Here is an 18,795-nt window from a genome sequence, read left to right as displayed (position 1 = left end):
CTGAAGCACTATTTCTGGGTTAGCGGAGTATGTAACCTGAAGCGTATGTAACCCGAGGTACCACTGTATTGAGTATTCTGGAAGGCCAGCAGGTTGTTGTTGTTTAGTCGTTTAGTCGTGTCCGACTTTTCATGACCTCATGGACCAGAGCACGCCAGGCACTTCTGTCTTCCACTGCCTCCCGCAGTTTGGTCAGACTCATGTTTGTAGCTTCGAAGACACTATCCAACCATCTCGTCCTTTGTCGTCCCCTTCTCCTTGTGCCCTCCATATTTCCCAACATCAGGGTCTTCTCCAGGGAGTCTTCTCTTCTCATGAGGTGGCCAAAGTATTGGAGCCTCAGCTTCACGATCTGTCCTTCCAGTGAGCACTCAGGGCTGATTTCCTTAAGAATGGATCGGTTTGTTCTTCTTGCAGTCCATGGGACTCTCAAGAGTCTCCTCCAGCGCCATAATTCAAAAGCATCAATTCTTCGGCGATCTGCCTTCTTTATGGTCCAGCTCTCACTTCCATACATCACTACTGGGAAAACCATAGCTTTTACTATACGGACCTTTGTTGGCAAGGTGATGTCTCTACTTTTTAAGATGCTATCTAGGTTTGTCATTGCTTTCCTCCCAAGAAGCAGGCGTCTCTTAATTTCGTGGCTGCTGTCGCCATCTACGGTGATCATGGAGCCCAAGAAAGTAAAATCTCTCACTGCCTCCATTTCTTCTCCTTCTATTTGCCAGGAGGTGATGGGACCAGTGGCCATGATCTTCGTTTTTTTGATGTTGAGCTTCAGACCATATTTTGCACTCTCCTCTTTCACTCTCAACAAAAGGTTCTTTAATTCCTCCTCACTTTCTGCCATCAGTGTTGTGTCATCTGCATATCTGAGGTTGTTGATATTTCTTCCGGCAATCTTAATTCCAGCTTCGGATTCATCCAGCCCAGCCTTTCGCATGATGAATTCTGCATATAAGTTAAATAAGCAGGGAGACAATATACAGCCTTGTCGTACTCCTTTCCCAATTTGGAACCAATCAGTTGTTCCATATCCAGTTCTAACTGTAGCTTCTTGTCCCACATAGAGATTTCTCAGGAGACAGATGAGGTGATCAGGCACTCCCATTTCTTTAAGAGCTTGCCATAGTTTGCTGTGGTCGACACAGTCAAAGGCTTTTGCATAGTCAATGAAGCAGAAGTAGATGTCTTTCTGGAACTCTCTAGCTTTCTCCATAATCCAGCGCATGTTTGCAATTTGGTCTCTGGTTCCTCTGCCTCTTCTAAATCCAGCTTGCACTTCTGGGAGTTCTCGGTCCACATACTGCTTGAGCCTTCCTTGTAGAATTTTAAGCATAACCTTGCTAGCATGTGAAATGAGTGAAATTGTGCGGTAGTTGGAGCATTCTTTGGCACTGCCCTTCTTTGGGATTGGGATGTAGACTGATCTTCTCCAATCCTCTGGCCACTGCTGAGTTTTCCAAACTTGCTGGCATATTGAGTGTAGCACCTTAACAGCATCATCTTTTAAAATTTTAAATAGTTCAGCTGGAATACCATCACTTCCACTGGCCTTGTTATTTGCAGTGCTTTCTAAGGCCCATTTGACTTCACTCTCCAGGATGTCTGGCTCAAGGTCAGCAACCACACTACCTGGGGTATATGAGACATCCGTTTCTTTCTGGTATAATTCCTCTGTGTATTCTTGCCACCTCTTCTTGATGTCTTCTGCTTCTGTTAGGTCCTTTCCACTTTTGTCCTTTATTATGGTAATCTTTGAGCGAAATGTTCCTTTCATATCTCCAATTTTCTTGAACAGATCTCTGGTTCTTCCCATTCTGTTGTTTTCCTCTATTTCTTTGCATTGCTCATTTAAGAAGGCCTTCTTATCTCTCCTTGCTATTTTTTGGAAATCTGCATTCAATTTCCTGTATCTTTCTCTATCTCCCTCGCATTTTGCTTGCCTTCTCTCCCCCGCTATTTGTAAGGCCTCGTTGGACAGCCACTTTGCTTTCTTGCATTTCCTTTTCATTGGGATGGTTTTCGTTGCTGCCTCCTGTATAATGTTACGAGCCTCCATCCATAGTTCTTCAGGCACTCTGTCCAGCAGATCTAAATCCTTAAACCTGTTCCTCACTTCCACTGTGTATTCATAAGGGATTTGATTTAGATTGTATCTTACCGGCCCAGTGGTTTTTCCTACTTTCTTCAGTTTAAGCTTGAATTTTGCTATAAGAAGCTGATGATCTGAGCCACAGTCAGCTCCAGGTCTTGTTTTTGCTGACTGTATCGAGCTTCTCCATCTTTGGCTGCAGAGAATATAATCAATCTGATTTCGATGCTGCCCATCTGGTGATGTCCACGTGTAGAGTCGTCTCTTGTGTTGTTGGAAAAGTGTGTTTGTGATGACCAACTTGTTCTCTTGACAGAACTCTATTAGCCTTTGCCCTGCTTCATTTTGCTCTCCAAGGCCAAACTTGCCAGTTGTTCCTTTTATCTCTTGGTTCCCTACTTTAGCATTCCAATCTCCTATAATGAGAAGAACATCCTTCTTTGGTGTCACTTCTATAAGGTGTTGTAAGTCTTCATAGAATTGGTCAATTTCAGTTTCTTCCGCACCAGTAGTTGGTGCATAAACTTGGATTACTGTTATGTTAAAAGGTCTGCCTTGGATTCGTATCGAGATCATTCTATCATTTTTGAGATTGCAACCCAGTACTGCTTTCGCAACTCTTTTGTTGACTATGAGGGCCACTCCATTTCTTTTGCGGGTTTCTTGCCCACAGTAGTAGATATGATGGTCATCCGAACTGAATTCGCCCATTCCCGTCCATTTTAGCTCACTGATGCCCAGGATGTCAATATTTATTCTTGCCATCTCATTTTTTACCACATCCAACTTACCCAGGTTCATGGTTCTTACATTCCAGGTTCCTATGCAATATTTTTCTTTACAGCATTGGACTTTCCTTTCGCTTCCAGGCATATCCGCAACTGAACGTCCTTTCGGCTTTAGCCCAGCCGCTTCATCAGCTCTGGATCTACTTGTACTTGTCCTCCGCTCTTCCCCAGTAGCATGTTGGACGCCTTCCGACCTGAGGGGCTCATCTTCCAGCGTCATAACTTTTATATGCCTGTTGTCTTTGTCCATGGAGTTTTCTTGGCAGGGATACTGGAGTGGCTTGCCGGTTCCTCCTCCAGGTGGATCACGTTTGGTCAAAACTCTCCACTATGACCTGTTCATCTTGGGTGCCCTGCTCGGCATAGTTCATAGCTTCTCTGAGTTCTTCAAGCCCCTTCGCCACGACAAGGCAGTGATCCATGAAGGGGGCCAGCAGGTTAGCTTTCTACAAAAATAGCACAAAACGTGGGCACTGGTCCCATGAAGATACAGTAGTGTTGGTTTTTCTGAGCGTCGATGGGCTGTTTTGGAAGAGAATATAAAGAGAGAAATAGCACTAACGTGGCTGTTTAATAAACAGAGAGCCACTAATTAACCAATCTTGTTCAAAACTTAATGTTCAAGTGAACAAACTGCTGCCGTATAATGAAATAAATGGCAGCTGGATCCAAAAAAATTCAGAACCATTCCAGGAAAACGGGGCATCTGAGAGCCTTTGCTCACTCCTGGCCTTGAAAGCGGGCAAAAGGGGTGAGGAAGTTGCGTTATACCAAAGGTCAAGACCATGGGCTGTGTTTAAATCAATGGATTTTCCGGACATATCCAGAATGCTGCTGTCTCTAGCAGTGTCTGAGCGGAAATCGGTGTTCAGGCGGAAATCCAGATGTATGGCAGCCCATGTATGGTAGTGCCAAAAAAAGCTCGACAATTTTTCTGTCCAGATTTTCACTGTTTGAAATATGGCACCCCTAATCTATGGAAGTCACATTCATTAATTTCAACTAGTGAGAATGGACTCAGCTACATTAGTCAAAAAATGTGTTCTAAACATGCAACACCAGATGGCGATGGAGAGCAAAAAAAAAATTTGTGCGGATTTTTACATAGTGTTTCTTTTCCTTTTGTTATAACAATTTAATTTCTACTTATTTATAACATTTTTTCCTGTGCGTAGATGCACCCTATGACTAAGGTTGGACCCAACCCTGCCTGCTCATCTAGCCTGGCAATATCTACTGTGGGTGGCTGTGGCTTGCTTCAGAGTCCTGTTTTTAAACAGGAGACACCAGGGGCATTCTGCAGGCCAAGCGGAATTTGTCTTGGACCTCAAGCTTAAATTTAGGCATGTGTTGATTTCTTTCTGTTTGATAAGTTTCCCAGCTTGTATTTTACGTGCATCAGACCCAAATGCAACACTGAGTTTAGGCTGGAAGCTCCTCGGAGGCAGGGACCTCTGTTTTTCTTTATCAAACTCTACAAGGTCACCGAGGGTGCTCCATGAAGCAAAGCAAAAAAGCATTGCTTTGTGGTTGTGGGGTTTTTTATTTTTAAAAAAAACACTAGAAAAAGAGAGGAATGAAAACAATTTTTAATCAAATTCTCGTTTTAAAAGAGAAAGCAAGGTTTGTGCAAGCAGGCCAGAGAATGGGTCTTTGGGGTCTCTGGTTCTTCTGCAGTGGGCCGACTGTTGCTTCCTCCTCCATGTCTCACCTTCCACTTCCATAAGCTCCCTGCAGCAGCCTCGGCTGTTCCCCTTTCTGAAGAAGGAAGGCCCGGTGGCCTTCCAGATATCATTGATGTTTATGTGAAGAGGGATGAGGTGAGAATGGGGGGTAGCGAGCTGGAGGCCCTGGCGAGTTGCAGCTTCTGCTGCTTCTTGTAAGGTTTGCAGAGGGAGGCGGTGGAGAAAGAAAACCGAAGGCTCCTGGATTTCAGGTGTAAAGTCCCACCTGCATTGCCAGAGGGTCCAGAGAAGTGGGCCACAGAGCTGCTACAGGTCTCTTCCGAGCCTCTCGATCTCATCAAGGAAGAAGTCCAAGTCTTCTCGGGTGACTGCAGGGTTAGTCACCACCTGGCGGAAGAAGTTGACTCTGTTGCCGAGTGGCTGGTAGCTCACCATCATGGACCCTTTCTTCATCATCCGCTCCTTGATCATAGGAGCCACCTAAACCCGGGCAAAGAAGGAACCCAGTTTCAGAGTTTGGTTGGACACTGGGACGCAGCACCCACCCAACCCAGTTTAGAAGAATGAGCACATGCACAATATCCACGGCCTCCTGTCAGAGTGGACCATTTCCTTTACAGCAGCGGTTCTCAACCTCTAGGTCTCCAGATGTTGTTGGACTACGACTCCCATCATCGTTTAGCTCTGGCCTAGCTATCTAGGGGTGATGGGAGTTGTAGTTCAACAACATCTGGGGACAAACAGGTTGAGAAAGGCTGCACAGGATTCTCAACACTCCCAGTATATTTCCGAGCACAATCCAAAGTGTTGATGTTGACCTTTAAAGCCCTAAATGGCCTCGGCCCAGTATACCTGAAAGAGTGTCTCTACCCCCATCATTCAGCCCGGACACTAAGGTGCAGCTCCAAGAGTCTTCTGGCAGTTCCCTCACTGCAAGAAGTGGGGTTACAGGGAACCGCCTTTTGGTTGTGGTGCCCTCCCTGTGGCGTGCCCTTCCATCAGATGTCAAGGAAATAAACAACTACAGTCATACCTCGGGTTGAATGCGCTTCGGGTTGAGCGCGTTTGTCAGGGGTTCAGGAGCAGAGACACAGGGGAGAGAGGAAACGGAGAGCGAAGGGGAAGAATCTGAGGGCAGCGTAGGGGAGTATGACAGTGGCCCGAGAGATTCCATGAGCTTCTCCAGCGATTCAGAAGATTCCCAGAGGGGGGCGCCGATGGCCAGGGCAAGGGGGGTCCCAGGGGGGACACACCAGAAGCAAGGGGCCAGCGGGGACTCCCAAAGCAGCAGCGGGAGATCAGGACCAGTTCCCCCACCAGAGCGGAGTGGGGGGGAAGAGTCCCATGAATCAGGGCCAGCGTCTCCTCCAGTAGGGAGAGAAGATGAGTCAGAGCTGGCCACGCCTCCATCGCAGAGTGAGGGAACGGAGGGGAAGTCAGGTCCAGCTAGCCCCCCCCCCCGAGGGGGGAAGCAGTGACAGGAGCAGTGTAACGGTCAGGAGAAAGGTTGCTGGCTGGGCGCGCGCGCTAAGTTCAAATGTACAGGCGCGCGGGACAGCAGGAAGCACGGATTGGGAGCCAGGTCCTAAAGCACGCCGGAGGCAGGGGGAAGAATCCGGGGGCTCAGCATCAGAAGAGTCCAGAAAGGGCAACACCCCAGCGGACAGGCGGACCCAGAGGAGGAAAGAGCAGAGGAGGAGGTGGAGCAAGGCTAGAGTCTTAAACTGGTGTCTGGGGGGGTGGAGATTCAGACGGAGCTTCAGCGGTCTAGAGTTGAGACGTAGAGCTGCGCGCCGCGGCTTTGAAATCGAAACTGAACTTCAATAAAGACTTTTGTATGTAATAAGAACCGGCGTTGGTCCTTTGTGAGCTGGGACCTAGGGCAGCCCTGACAGCGTTCAAGTTGCGCTCCGTGGCAATCCAGAAGTAACGGAGCGCATTACTTCCGGTTTCCACTGCTTGCGCATGCACAGACGCTCAAAATGGTGTCACGCACATGCGCAGAAGCAGCAAAAAGCGACGCACGCGTGTGCAGATGTGCCGTCACTAGTTACGTTTGCTTCTAGGTGGGGACAGGGCTCCGGAACGGATCCCGTTTGTATCCAGAGGTACCACTGTATCTGACTTTTAGAAGACACCTGAAGGCAGCCCTGTTTAGGGAATTTTTTAATGTTTGGTGTTTTTAATATTCTGTTGGGAGCCGCCCAGAGTGGTTGGGGAAACCAGCCAGATGGGCGGGGTATAAATAAATTATTATTATTATTATTATTATTATTATTATTATTATTATTACCTTGCCCAATCTCAGACAGTAATCTGTGCATCCCTCCTTCCCGCGTAGGTTGGGCGGCACGTACCAAAAGCACAGATTGATGAATTCCGGCTAAAAGAAAAGAGGGACAAGAGATCTTAAGGGGAGTGTTCAGGACTATATTTCTCCTACACACCCATCCCCTGCGAAGTGCGAAGTTCTGGGGGCCCTGGTTTATATTTCAATAGCATACCACCCCCTATCTGCAGGGGTGCATCTTTATCCTGTCAATCATCAGGTGTCTTGAGAGTTCAAGCCAAGCTCAGGGTGACCTCGGATCTTACTGCTGCAAAGCGCAAAAATTATAGATAGAAGTGACCTGTTTTATAAGGTTTAGATCTCCGTGCTTGGTGGCATAGAATGCCCATTGTCTGGCGGGTGGGCATGTTTCACCGAAAACACCAAAGAAAGATGCCAAGGATCAAATTTGTTCAACAGCTTTGGTGGTTGATTGCAGGTGAGGGATCAGCCTGCAGCTCCGAGTGAAGAGTGTGTGCTTTGCATGCGGAGTGCTCTGAGTTCAGTTCCTGCCTTCTCCAAAATAACCTCAATGAGGACTAGTAAAGGGCCCCCCACAAAGACAGCCACATTGCTTAAGGGCTTGAGGAATCATTGGTCCAACATTACAAACAACACCTTTATAGGTGTTGTCATTGTTTAGTCATTACCGACTCTTCGTGACCCATGGACCAGAGCATGCCAGGCACTCCTGTCTTCCACTGCCTCCTGCAGTTTGGTCAAACTCATGTTGGGAGCTTCGAGAACACTGTCCAACCATCTCGTCCTCTGTCGTCCCCTTGTGCTCTCCATCTTTCCCAACATCAGGGTCTTTTCCAGGGAGTCTTCTCTTCTCATGAGTTGGCCAAAGTATTGGAGCCTCAGCTTCAGGATCTGTCCTTCCAGTGAACATTCAGGGCTGATTTCCTTCAGAATGGATCGGTTTGATCTTCTTACAGTCCACGGGACTCTCAAGAGTCTCCTCCAGCGCCATAATTCAAAAGCATCAATTCTTCGGCGATCAACCTTTTTTATGGTCCAGCTCTCACTTCCATACATCACTACTGGGGAAACCATAGCTTTAACTATACGGACCTTTGTTGGCAAGGTGATGTTTCTGCTTTTTCAGATGCTGCCTAGGTTTGTCATTGCTTCATAGGCGTAAGACTTGTCAAAGAATAGTGAAAGTCTCAGCAAGCCTAAGGGCGCCCTTCTGTGTCCTATGGTTGAGCCCTACCACTGAATACAGATTCTGAGACTGAGGCCTGTCGAGTCCTGGAGCTCAGGCACATCTTACCTCTATCACCAGCTGAAAGCCTTCTCTCTTCTTGATCTCATCAGCCAGGTACCTAGTGGAGGGAAGAAGGAGAAAGCCAGGAAACTGGGATGAGTTCTGTAACATTCACCTGCTGGCAACTAGGCAATGGAGGTGTCATCCCGCTCCCACCCTTACCCCGCGAGGTGCACCTGGTCATGGCGAAGGCCCTGTCGACTCTCTGCTCTAAACCCCTGGTGCCATTGGCCTTCCACATCAGCCACAGCTTGAAGCAGTCGACTTTGCGGCCACACTGGATGGTCTGGTCCCCCCTGTCGTAAGCCCTGTTGTAGAACTTGTCGGTCTGGAATAGGTAAGTGGCTTCGGCGCAGTGGCATCTCTGCAGCAGGCCCTGCAAGGGAGGAAAAGCCAAAACAGAATTAAAAAAAAAACATGTTCCTACGTTCTGTTGTAACATATTCCTGCCTTTCGCCGCCCGGTCCATTAAAATGGCTTTTGATCATTCTCTAGAGGCCCTTCTTCGCATGTCTCTTCCATTAGAGGCCCAAAAGGCATCAACATGAGAGCAGGGACTTTTCCGTGTTGGCACCCTGCTTGTGGAATGCGCTCCGCAGGGAGGCATGCCTGGTGCCTTCATTACATATCTTTAGCCGCTAGTCAAAAACATTCCTCTTCTCTCAGGCCTTTGGGCACTTAAATAGTCTATGGTCTTTTTTTAAAAAAAATGTTCGTTATTATGGTATGTCATTTGTGTTTCTATAGTGTAAACTGCCCCGTGATCTTCGTTTGAGGGGCAGGATTGATAATTAATAAATAAATAAATAAATAAATAGCGTGGCTTTCAACCACAGTTAAGATAAGAAATACACAGGATAAAACCATGAGATTTTTTTTAAAAAAAGAAAGATCAGGAGACTGAAGAACTTTTGGGACTGGAGCAAAACCAGGCTTCCACAGGGAAAAACAACAACCACAATATGGGACACACTTCCACAACCTTGGGCACTCCAGATGTTTTGGACTCCAAATCCCATCATCCACAGTCAGCATTATGTTTTGGAGTACAGTTCCCATCAGCCCTAGCCAGTAATATGCGGATGATGGGAATCGTAGTCCAAAACACCTGGAGGCCACTGGGTTGGGGAAAGCTGGTTGATGGAGACAGCTGTTTCTCCGCATCCCAGCTAAGTGCAGTTCGAAAGTGGAGAGGACACAAAGGGAAGTGTCTCCACAGCAGATCTCAAGCACTGCCTCGCCCCTTATGAGCCGGGCTACTCTTAATAATAATAATAATAATAATTTTTTATTTGAATCCTGCCGTCCCCAGCCGAGGCTGGGCTCAGTGTGGCTAACATCACAAAAACAACACAATATGCATAAAAACAGACATCAATTAATTCTCTTTGAGAAGTCCTGGTCTGGCGGTGGAAGTGGGAGCTTGCAAATCTGAGAGACAAACATCCACCCTGCATGGGCCAATGAGAGCTCACTGAGACGGGTAGGACTAGGGCCATGTGTAGTCAAGAATTCAACAAAAACAAAAATCTGAATCCAAGCTCCAATTTATTTTTTAAGTGTCTATCCCTTATGATTGCAATTGGTTGCTTCAGAGTCAGGGGGCACCTGGGGCCTGTTTGCCTTAGTCAGAGGGCGGGTGCTTTGGGATTCTTCTGCATAGCTCCCCCCTTGCGATACCTAGCAGAAGCACAATAAATTCAGCACAACCAATAAGCAAATATATGCAAATCTGTATATACCTTTGCATAGCGTACATACACACAGACCTCACCTTGACTTTTGGGTGGAGGGAGGAGTGGACAGGGCCAGTGGCGTAGCGTGGGGGGTGCGGGGGGGCCGGCGCAACATCTTGGGGGGCACGCTCGCCGCCTCCGGAGTCGCCGAAGAGCCTCGGGCACAGGCTGTAGCAGAGCCCCATGTCTCGCCTCTCAGCGCTCGCCGTGGTCCCCACGCGTCAGGGCCGCGGAGGGCGCAGCAGGCAGCCACTCCTCACAGCCCCGCCGCTGCTGCTGCAGCTGCTGGGCCATGTTGCATTTTCCTCGCCTCTCTGCCCTCCTCCTCCTCCAGGCAAGCGGCGTCGTTTGGGCGGCAGCGCCAGCTGCAACTCGCCTCAGATCACCTGACACGGACCCGCTGCTGCCGCCGTGGCTACCTTACCGTAAATACCCCAGCCCAGGCAGCAGCAAGAAGAAACTGGCAGCTGCGGCAGGTTAGGGGTTGGGGCGCAAATTACTTGCCTTGCCCCGCGTTAGGGGGCGCAAATTACTTGCCTTGCCCCGGGTGCTGACAACCCATGCTACGCCGCTGGACAGGGCCACATTTCCTTGGGGGTGATCTGTCAAGTTCTCAAGCTGGTTGTGAGTGGGGGGCCAAAATGAGTGGTGTGTGGGGCCACAGACCAAAGTGTGGCATGCAAACCACTGGGAGCAGTCAAATACAACATTCTTTGTTTTCCTAGAGTGGACATGCAAGGGGCTGTTGGTCCAGCCAGTCAAACTTCCTGTTACACCTGGCTGGAGCATCCTTCCTTGCACGTGACTAGTGGGTGGGCGTGACCTTTCCAGACCAGGTAAAAGGACAAGGCATGCTGCCACTCCCTCTCTTCCTCCATCTTCCTTTCGTCCTGCGAACGTCCTGGACTGAACTGCTGGCTGCCAGCCAAGCAGTCCCCCAGGTCATCTCCCTTATGGGGTGAACTTTTTTGTATATGTTTGTAACTTTAAGCCTAAAGCCTGCCTTCAGGGATCACACTGTGCTCTGCCTGATCGTGAGTCAACTTTCTTTTTATTGCTTATGAATAAGACTGTGGTGTCTTTATTTTTTTAGGAGGGATTCAAGGGGTCTTACCAGGAAATATTAGAACACATTTCAATCTGGACAAGCCAGATTGAATTGCTTTTTGCCCGCAGACTGTCTCGCCAGAGTGGTGCATGCTCTAGTTATCTCTCGCTTGGACTACTGCAATGAGCTCTGTGTTGGGCTACCTTTGAAGGTGACCCAGAAACTACAACTAATCCAGAATGTGGCAGCTAGACTGGTGACCAAGACCACATAACCACATAACACCGGTCTTGAATGACCTACATTGGCTCCCAGTACATTTCTGAGCACAATTCAAAGTGTTGGTGCTGACCTTTAAAGCCCTAAACAGCCTCGGTCCAGTATACCTGAAGGAGCGTCTCCACCTCCATCGTTCTGCCCAGACACTGAGATCCAGCGCCGAGGGCCTCCTGGCAGTTCCCTCGCTGCGAGAAGCCAAGTTACAGGGAACCAGGCAGAGGGCCTTCTCGGTAGTGGCACCTGCCCTGTGGAACGCCCTCCCACCAGATGTCAAAGAGAAAAACAACTACCAGACTTTTAGAAGACATCTGAAGGTAGTCCTGTTTAGGGAAGCTTTTGATGTTTAATAGACTAGTGTATTTTAATATTTTGTTGGAAGCCGCCCAGAGTGGCTGGAGAAACCCAGCCAGATGGGCGGGGTATAAATAATAAATTGTTGTTGTTGTTGTTGTTGTTGTTGTTGTTGTTGTTGTTGTTGTTGTTGTTATGAAACTCACACGAATTTGCAACCAGTTTCCTGCTGTGTACAGGGGGAATGCACTCTGCTAAGCAAAGGAACTTGCTAGCACAAGTTAGGAAGGATATTAATAAATAATATATCCTCTCCTGCCACCCTCAACATTCCAACAAAAAGTGGTTGGGACACTGCCATCTCTTTTCTTCATTTTTCCCCCCTTCCTTGCCACTCACATGACATTAGGCCAGTTCCTTAAGCTGAATCATCCCCAGCCCAAATACCTACCGAGTTGTCTCGGAGCAGGAAGGCAGAACACTGCAGCCCAGTCATAAGCATTTTGTGGGGATTCCAAGCTACAGAATCTGCCCTGTGTAGGGAAACAGAAGAACAACGTTATCACGGCTTGTTTCGACACGGAACATATCCTATCCTAATATGCAAGAAAATGCAAAGCAATGGTGTGGGAATGTTGTGGGAACAGGAGGAGTAGGGAGAAGAAAATCCAATGCTGCAACGTAAACAAGGCTTTTCCAGAAGGAAATGTCTGTCAGTTCGACCTTCACAAGTCAGGGCTTACAGCCCTGGGTGAATTTTGAGAATGCCCCAAATATATATTTTACTTATTCCTCCATTGTTTGGACAGACTCAGGCAAATGCTAACAGTATCAACATTCACCAGTGGCTCTTTAGGCATTTGCAGTCGTTTGGAATGATCAATACATATATTTTATGTGGCTGTTGACATCCACTGTAACACTAAGGGGCTGGTGGAGGTCTTCAGGCAGGAGCGGTGCCACCAGCACTCTGGTCTCCCAAACAAGACTCTGCCAGCTAAAAGTGCCCTCTATGCTGCAGAACTGTTGTGGGCACTGCCATCTGAGCCTGTAGCATGAAGGTGGTCAGTTGAATTCACAAGCGAATGTAGATACATAAAAACTTTCCATCAAAACCAACTTGTCATGCTCAACAGCAATATACATTCGCTCACCCTAAGTGTCTGGCACCTATCTGTAACACACACACACACACACACACACACACACACACACGAGTTAAATAATGGAGGGAGGGGAGAGAACAATTGACAACCACTCTGTTAGGGAAACTATATGCTGTTGTCATAAATTAAAACTTTTTTGTTGTTGTTGTTTTTGACCAAGAAAGGCATATGTTTTAAAGGTTTAGCAAAGCTTCATTTTTTAATTTAAATGAGGCTAATAACATCCAGACTCTGCTGGCAAGATAAGCCAGCATTTGGAAGGCTTGATATCTGAACAATGAACGATGGTGATGAAGGATGAAACTTGGGCTCCTTAACCCCCTGCAGAAATATGCAAATGAACAAAAACTCAACAGCTTTGTGTATGTTAATGTTTTCATAACCGTTAGAAGCCACGCCAGGCTGTACCAAGCCTCTTTCAATGAGACCAGCCCCATATCTGACCTCCAGGCTATCTGTGACCGGATCTCCTGCTTTTGACCCCTCTCCCTGCCCAATGCATGTTTGCCTGATCTAGTGCCTGACTTCCAGCCTGCCTTGTTACTGGCACCGGTTCCTTTGACCCATCCTGGAACTGGACCCCAGCAGCAGCCTGTTGCAAAATGATGCCCTGGACTTGACAGTAATATTATGAATGAAATATATTCGGAGTCGAGAGTAGATTTCTTCTCTTTATTCAGCTCATAGTGGTGAGGAGGAATGGAAGTTCCCCCAGAATGTCTGCTTTATATACATTATTTACACAATGGGCCCCACGTGATTGGCTAATTCTGGGGTTCACCTGTAGGCCAATCAGGTTGCAGATTCACTTCCACCTGGAGCTGGATTGGGTGGCTCCTGTGGACCAGTCAGACTGCGACATTCTGGACCCTATTGTTCTAGGACCAGACAGACTGCTGCATTCTGAATCCTATTGTTCTAGGACCAATCAGACTGCTGCCTTTTGGATTCTATTCAACTCAGTACATAACAATGAAGGACATGAATCAGGCCAATGACAAGCAGTGGCTTTCCAGAGGGGCAGGTGTCTTATCTGAAAGCTATTGGGCTGCCGATATATTTGGCCCTGAACAGGCAGCCTCACATACAACCTGTCACAGGGCACCAGGGATCTGTTATGGCAGGATCCAGGGCTCCTTGCTCTCTGTGCCAGCTTGCCAGGCAAGGGAACTGCCCACCATTTTGTGGAACTCTTGTGGACTCCCTTCCCTTGGAGGTTTTTTCCTTGGAGGTTTTTAAGCCATCTGTCATGGATTGCTTTAGCTGCGATTCATAGGTGACCCTCTATGAGGGGATTAAGTATGTAGGGATTCTACCTGGCTGGTCCCATATAAAGTTGCTGACTCGAGACTGGCTGCTTGGGTATATGGTGAGCTGCTTCACCAGCCCATCCATCCACATTTCCGATGTGGGGGTCAGGTGGGATTGCTATGAGGAATTACGAAAAATGGAACAAGCCATTGTGTCCGCAGTGAAAGCGTTGTGTTGACTGGGCTTGGGTCATAGACAATAATTTCTGATCAAATCCCACGAGCCTCTGCATCTCTGCCATTTTCTCCGCTGCCCATTTCTCTATGCCTGACAAGCACGTATAAGCATTCTGAAACACAGACCAGGCATCCTCAGTACATAAAGATAGTAGGTTACTTTGATGTAGCTTTTGTTAATCTTTAGGTAGATCTTAGGGCCCGGAAACAGAGTTTCACATGGAGGTGATAAAGATGCCTAATCTTTCCTTGCCATCCTTCCTCTCATGTTTACTGCTTGTTTATTACCTCCGGGGTTGCTGAATGCATTCCTCCGTTAGTCCTGTTTTATTTACCCCAGAATGTATGCATGCTCAAATTAGCTCTTTGTAGTTTTAACTTAAAGTTTGTCCCACGTGGGGTTTTTTTTAATGCTCAGAGGAAATCTGATTGGTTCTTACGAACACTGTGTAAAAAGTTCTTTTGTGAATAAAACGACCTGGGCCAAGGGATGGAGAGATTATTATTGACACTTTTTCCCAGAGTCTTGCTGGTGAAACCTTGTGTGTATTTTATTAATCAGAGTCCAATCCTTCCTTGCTTTTGGGAAGCAACATTCCAGCCCTTGCATCACCAGTCCATTGGTATACAGCTCAAAGCCCACTGAAGAGTAAATATTGCCTACCTCTCGACCCCATTCAGAAGGTGCCGGTGCCTCTGCGAGAGGAGGGCACTGCCACCCCATGCAGCCTACAAGAGAGTGACAGAAGCGTATCGGTCATTAAGAACCCATCTGGGCAAAGTGTGTCAACGAGGTGCTCGTGTGGTCAGAAATCCCAATCTGAAAATACCTGAAGAGCATAATTCCAGGGATAGCTGACCAGTGATGGAATGGGAGTCTTACCCCTATTTATGCATTTGATCTGTTTCATCGTGGCATATCTACTGAGCACGAGACCTGGTTGTGGGACAGACCCACAACTGTCCCTATGCCACCAACAGTTAAGGCATTTCTAAGGGCCTGTCTAGGGGACACAGGTGGCGCTGTGAGTTAAACCACAGAGCCTAGGGCTTGCCGATCAGAAGGTCGACGGTTCGAATCCCCACGACAGGGTGAGCTCCCGTTGCTCGGTCCCTACTCCTGCCAACCTAGCAGTTCGAAAGCACGTCAAAGTGCAAGTAGATAAATAGGTACCACTCTGGCGAGAAGGCAAACGGCGTTTCCATGCGCTGCTCTGGTTCGTCAGAAGCGGCTTAGTCATGCTAGCCACATGACCCAGAAGCTGTATGCCGGCTCCCTTGGCCAATAGTGAGATGAGCGTCGCAACCCCAGAGTCGGTCACGACTGGACCTAATGGTCAGGGGTCCCTTTACCTTTACCTTTAAGGGCCCATCTATGAGGGCTAGAAATTTGAGGGCAATCACAAGCTCCAGATGAAAGCATCTCATGACACTGAATTCTGCCCCCAAACCCAAATGCTGGACTTACTTGGAATGATCACAGATACGAAGAATACATCCAACCCTTCTTCCCAGTCTTCCCCCCCCCCCCACCTTGATTTTTGTCCCTCTTCTACCCTACTGCCTCTTGGATAATAATTAAATAGTAATCACCCTACAAAGCAGGTTGTCTGCTACATCTATGCACGACTGATTCACCGCTCTGGTCTTTCCTCAATAGGGGCAGGTTAGTCTGTTGCGTCCCTGCACCTGCAGCACGCAGTCGCTTCTGATGCAGAGACATGACAGAACAATTCATCCTAGGAGGTTACCTGTTGCACCTCTGCCTGGGCCCAATCTTGCAACTACATCCTGAAAGGAACAGGTTTGTGAGATCATCCTCGGACCAAAAAAGTAAAATTGCATGGGGAAAATGATTGTGACATTAGTTTTTCCACATGACATCAGAAATCAATTCCGTGGACATGAATCACTGGTCCAGATCCAAAGAGACCTGTGTATGTACACAAAGGTCGCTCTGTGCGTGCAGGAAGAAACAGCTGCTTTTACCTTTCGGCTGCAGCTCCTGTCAACTCCCTGAATGCTACTTCAGGAGAGGTTTTGGGGAGGGAGGAGCAAGGGACTATGATAGAAAAGCCACCTCAGCTGCCAAAATGTCAGAAGCGGACCACCTGTCTCTAAGGACCATCTTCTATCCTTGATCTGGGTGGCATTCAGGGTGTAAAAGACACAGAACACACACACCCCTCCCCATTTTCTCTCACACACACTTATAACAGGCACCTCCTGCCATCCACAAGGATCTGTAGGGCACCAATCCCTCAGTATGCTGCACTTACATCAACGTGAAGCCAGATCTTGTGCCTTGCGCACACTTCCGCAATCTCAGCCACAGGGTCGAAGGCTCCCAGGACGGTGGTGCCACAGGTGGCGTTGACAAAGAAGGGGAATGCCCTCTGGCAAAGAAGAACATCAGGAGCACGCATTGGCAGACAGGAAGTATAGCTGGTGCAGGCTTTGCCAACCTGGTGCCCTCAGGAAGTTTTGGACTACAACTCCCATTAACCCCAGCCAGAGCAGTCTGGGTTGCCTAGAGCTGATTTTCTGCAAATATTGCAAGGATGTTGTGTCTCCCAACACCCCCCCCCCCACTCTATGTCTCTCTCTGATCATGTTTGGTAACAGGTTAGCCACCCATGTTAACGACAACAATTTATACCCCGCCCATCTGACTGGGTTTCCCCAGCCACTCTGTGCGGCTCCCAACAGAATATTAAAAACACAATAAAACATCAAACATTAAAAACTTCCCTAAACAGGGCTGCCTTCAGATGTCTTCTAAAAGTCAGAGAGTTGTTTATTTCCTTGACATCTGACGGGAGGGCGTTCCACAGGGCAGGCGTCACTACCAAGAAGGACCTCTGTCTGGTTCTCTGTAATCTCACTTCTTGCAGTGAGGGAACCACCAAAAGGCCCTTGGAGCTGGACCTCAGTGTTCGGGCTAAACTATGGGGGTGGAGAAGCTCCTTCAGGTATAAGTAGGCAAGTCCTCAGAAATAGAGTGGAGCATTGTGAAGGAAAATGTCCTGTGCTCCAAGTTCTGCCCCCTTCACTGCCCAGAGGAAACCTACCTCAGATTTGGCCTGGTTGATCTTTTTCTCCAGATCAGCAGGGATCATTTTTCCCCTGGAGAAAGAAAGCATTGGCAGAAGTGAGCCTTAAGACAATCCACCTCTAGAACCAACCTATGCAAGGAGCAGAATCGTGTGGTGCATGTTTGCCCTGGGATGTGCTATTACAGGCTGCAGCAGGTATAGAATCTCATGGTCAAATGCCTCCCTGTTTCAAAATTCCCTGTGCACACAGAAAACTAGTGCCTTTCAGGGAAGGAGTTCTAGGCTAGCCCTCTCTGTGAAGCACTGCTTTTCCACGTCCGGAAAGATATTTTTCCTAAGGGGAAGCACCAAGAAAAAGATCCCCTACCTGCAATCCGAAATGGCAAAATCCACATACAGTGGTGCCCCGCAAGACAAATGCCTCGCAAGTCAGAAAACTCGCTAGACGAAAGAGTTTTCCGTTTTGGAGGTACTTCGCAAAACGAATTTCCTATAGGCTTGCTTCGCAAGACGAAAATGTCTTGCGAGTTCCTGCGGTTTTTTCCCCCTTCCCCCCCCCTTTTTCTAAGCCGCTTATCCGCTTATCCGCTTATCCGATAAGCCGCTAAAAGCCGCTAAGCCGCTAATAGCGCTAAGCCGCTAAGCCGTCAATGGGCTTGCTTTGCAAGACGAAAAAACCGCTAGACGAAGAGAATCGCGGAACGGATTCTTTTCGTCTTGCGAGGCACCACTGTATACCTGTTCCACATTAGCTTGTGCAGATCAACCACTCAAGGATGATCCATTCAACCTCTTGGGAGGCCTGTTTTAAATCTCTGCCAATTTTGTCTCAAAGGCAATGTGCAAAGTGACACAGTGGCTTAAGGACTTGATGCAATTCTAGGCCCTGTGTTAATGCACTACCTTAACCTTTTCAGAACTTTTTGCCATTGGAAAGAATTTGAGGGAAACATCTTTTCCGTCTTGAGGACTAGAAGAGAAATAAAAATAAATCTTTGGTTTTCAGGGTGCTAAATTCTATCCCCCCATATCAGCTCCTATGTTAGCTGTGAAATCACTGTGTACCTGTCTATGGGGTTATAATTTTCCATTAAGTATTGGGGAAGGGGGAGGGAATCTGGAAACAACAGAAAAAGAAAAACACAGATAAGCAGTGGTATCTCTGTCCTTGGGTATTTCCCAGGGGAGGCATCTGTTAAAGGTGCGTTTGGTAGGTAAGTATCATGTCTCAGGGCAAATTATTTTATGAGGTGGTCCACTGGCAGTGCCAGGAGACATGGGCCAGGTCAAGTCTCACAAGGGTTTCCGATGGAAGCTCTCACTTTTCATCAACAGCAACAAGGTAGATGTTGTCTGTGCCAATTCCCAAGAAAGCCGCTCCCTTCTGGATGGAGTAATGGCACTGGAAGAGAAGCCAGAAAAAGAGGGAATTAGAGGATACTACTACTACTACTAATAATAATAATAATAATAATTTATACCCCACCCATCTGGCCAGGCTTCCCCAGCCTGGTAGTTGTTGTTCTCTTTAACATCTGGTGAGAGGGCGTTCCACAGGGCGG

General features: G+C 47.8%; 1 protein-coding gene across 4 annotated transcripts in view; it reads right to left on the bottom strand.

The window, feature by feature from the left end:
• Positions 1 to 4,487: 4,487 nt before the first annotated feature.
• CSAD (cysteine sulfinic acid decarboxylase) overlaps positions 4,488 to 18,795 on the bottom strand; it is a 34,839-nt gene continuing 20,531 nt past the window's right edge. For all 4 annotated transcript variants that reach the window (XM_079966751.1, XM_079966750.1, XM_079966752.1 and 1 more), the window contains 9 exons: positions 18,556 to 18,635; positions 17,249 to 17,303; positions 16,457 to 16,573; positions 14,842 to 14,906; positions 11,976 to 12,057; positions 8,347 to 8,546; positions 8,177 to 8,228; positions 6,865 to 6,954; positions 4,488 to 5,051 (listed from right to left, as the gene is read on the bottom strand). In XM_079966751.1, coding sequence (XP_079822877.1) covers positions 4,878 to 5,051; positions 6,865 to 6,954; positions 8,177 to 8,228; positions 8,347 to 8,546; positions 11,976 to 12,057; positions 14,842 to 14,906; positions 16,457 to 16,573; positions 17,249 to 17,303; positions 18,556 to 18,635 — 915 coding nt within the window. In that variant the 3' untranslated portion in view covers positions 4,488 to 4,877. The remainder of the gene's footprint in view (positions 5,052 to 6,864; positions 6,955 to 8,176; positions 8,229 to 8,346; positions 8,547 to 11,975; positions 12,058 to 14,841; positions 14,907 to 16,456; positions 16,574 to 17,248; positions 17,304 to 18,555; positions 18,636 to 18,795) is intronic.

Source organism: Podarcis cretensis (genome assembly GCF_951804945.1).
Source record: "Podarcis cretensis genome assembly, chromosome: 2".
NCBI lineage: Eukaryota > Metazoa > Chordata > Lepidosauria > Squamata > Lacertidae > Podarcis > Podarcis cretensis.
This window is presented reverse-complemented; position numbering and strand designations above follow the sequence as displayed.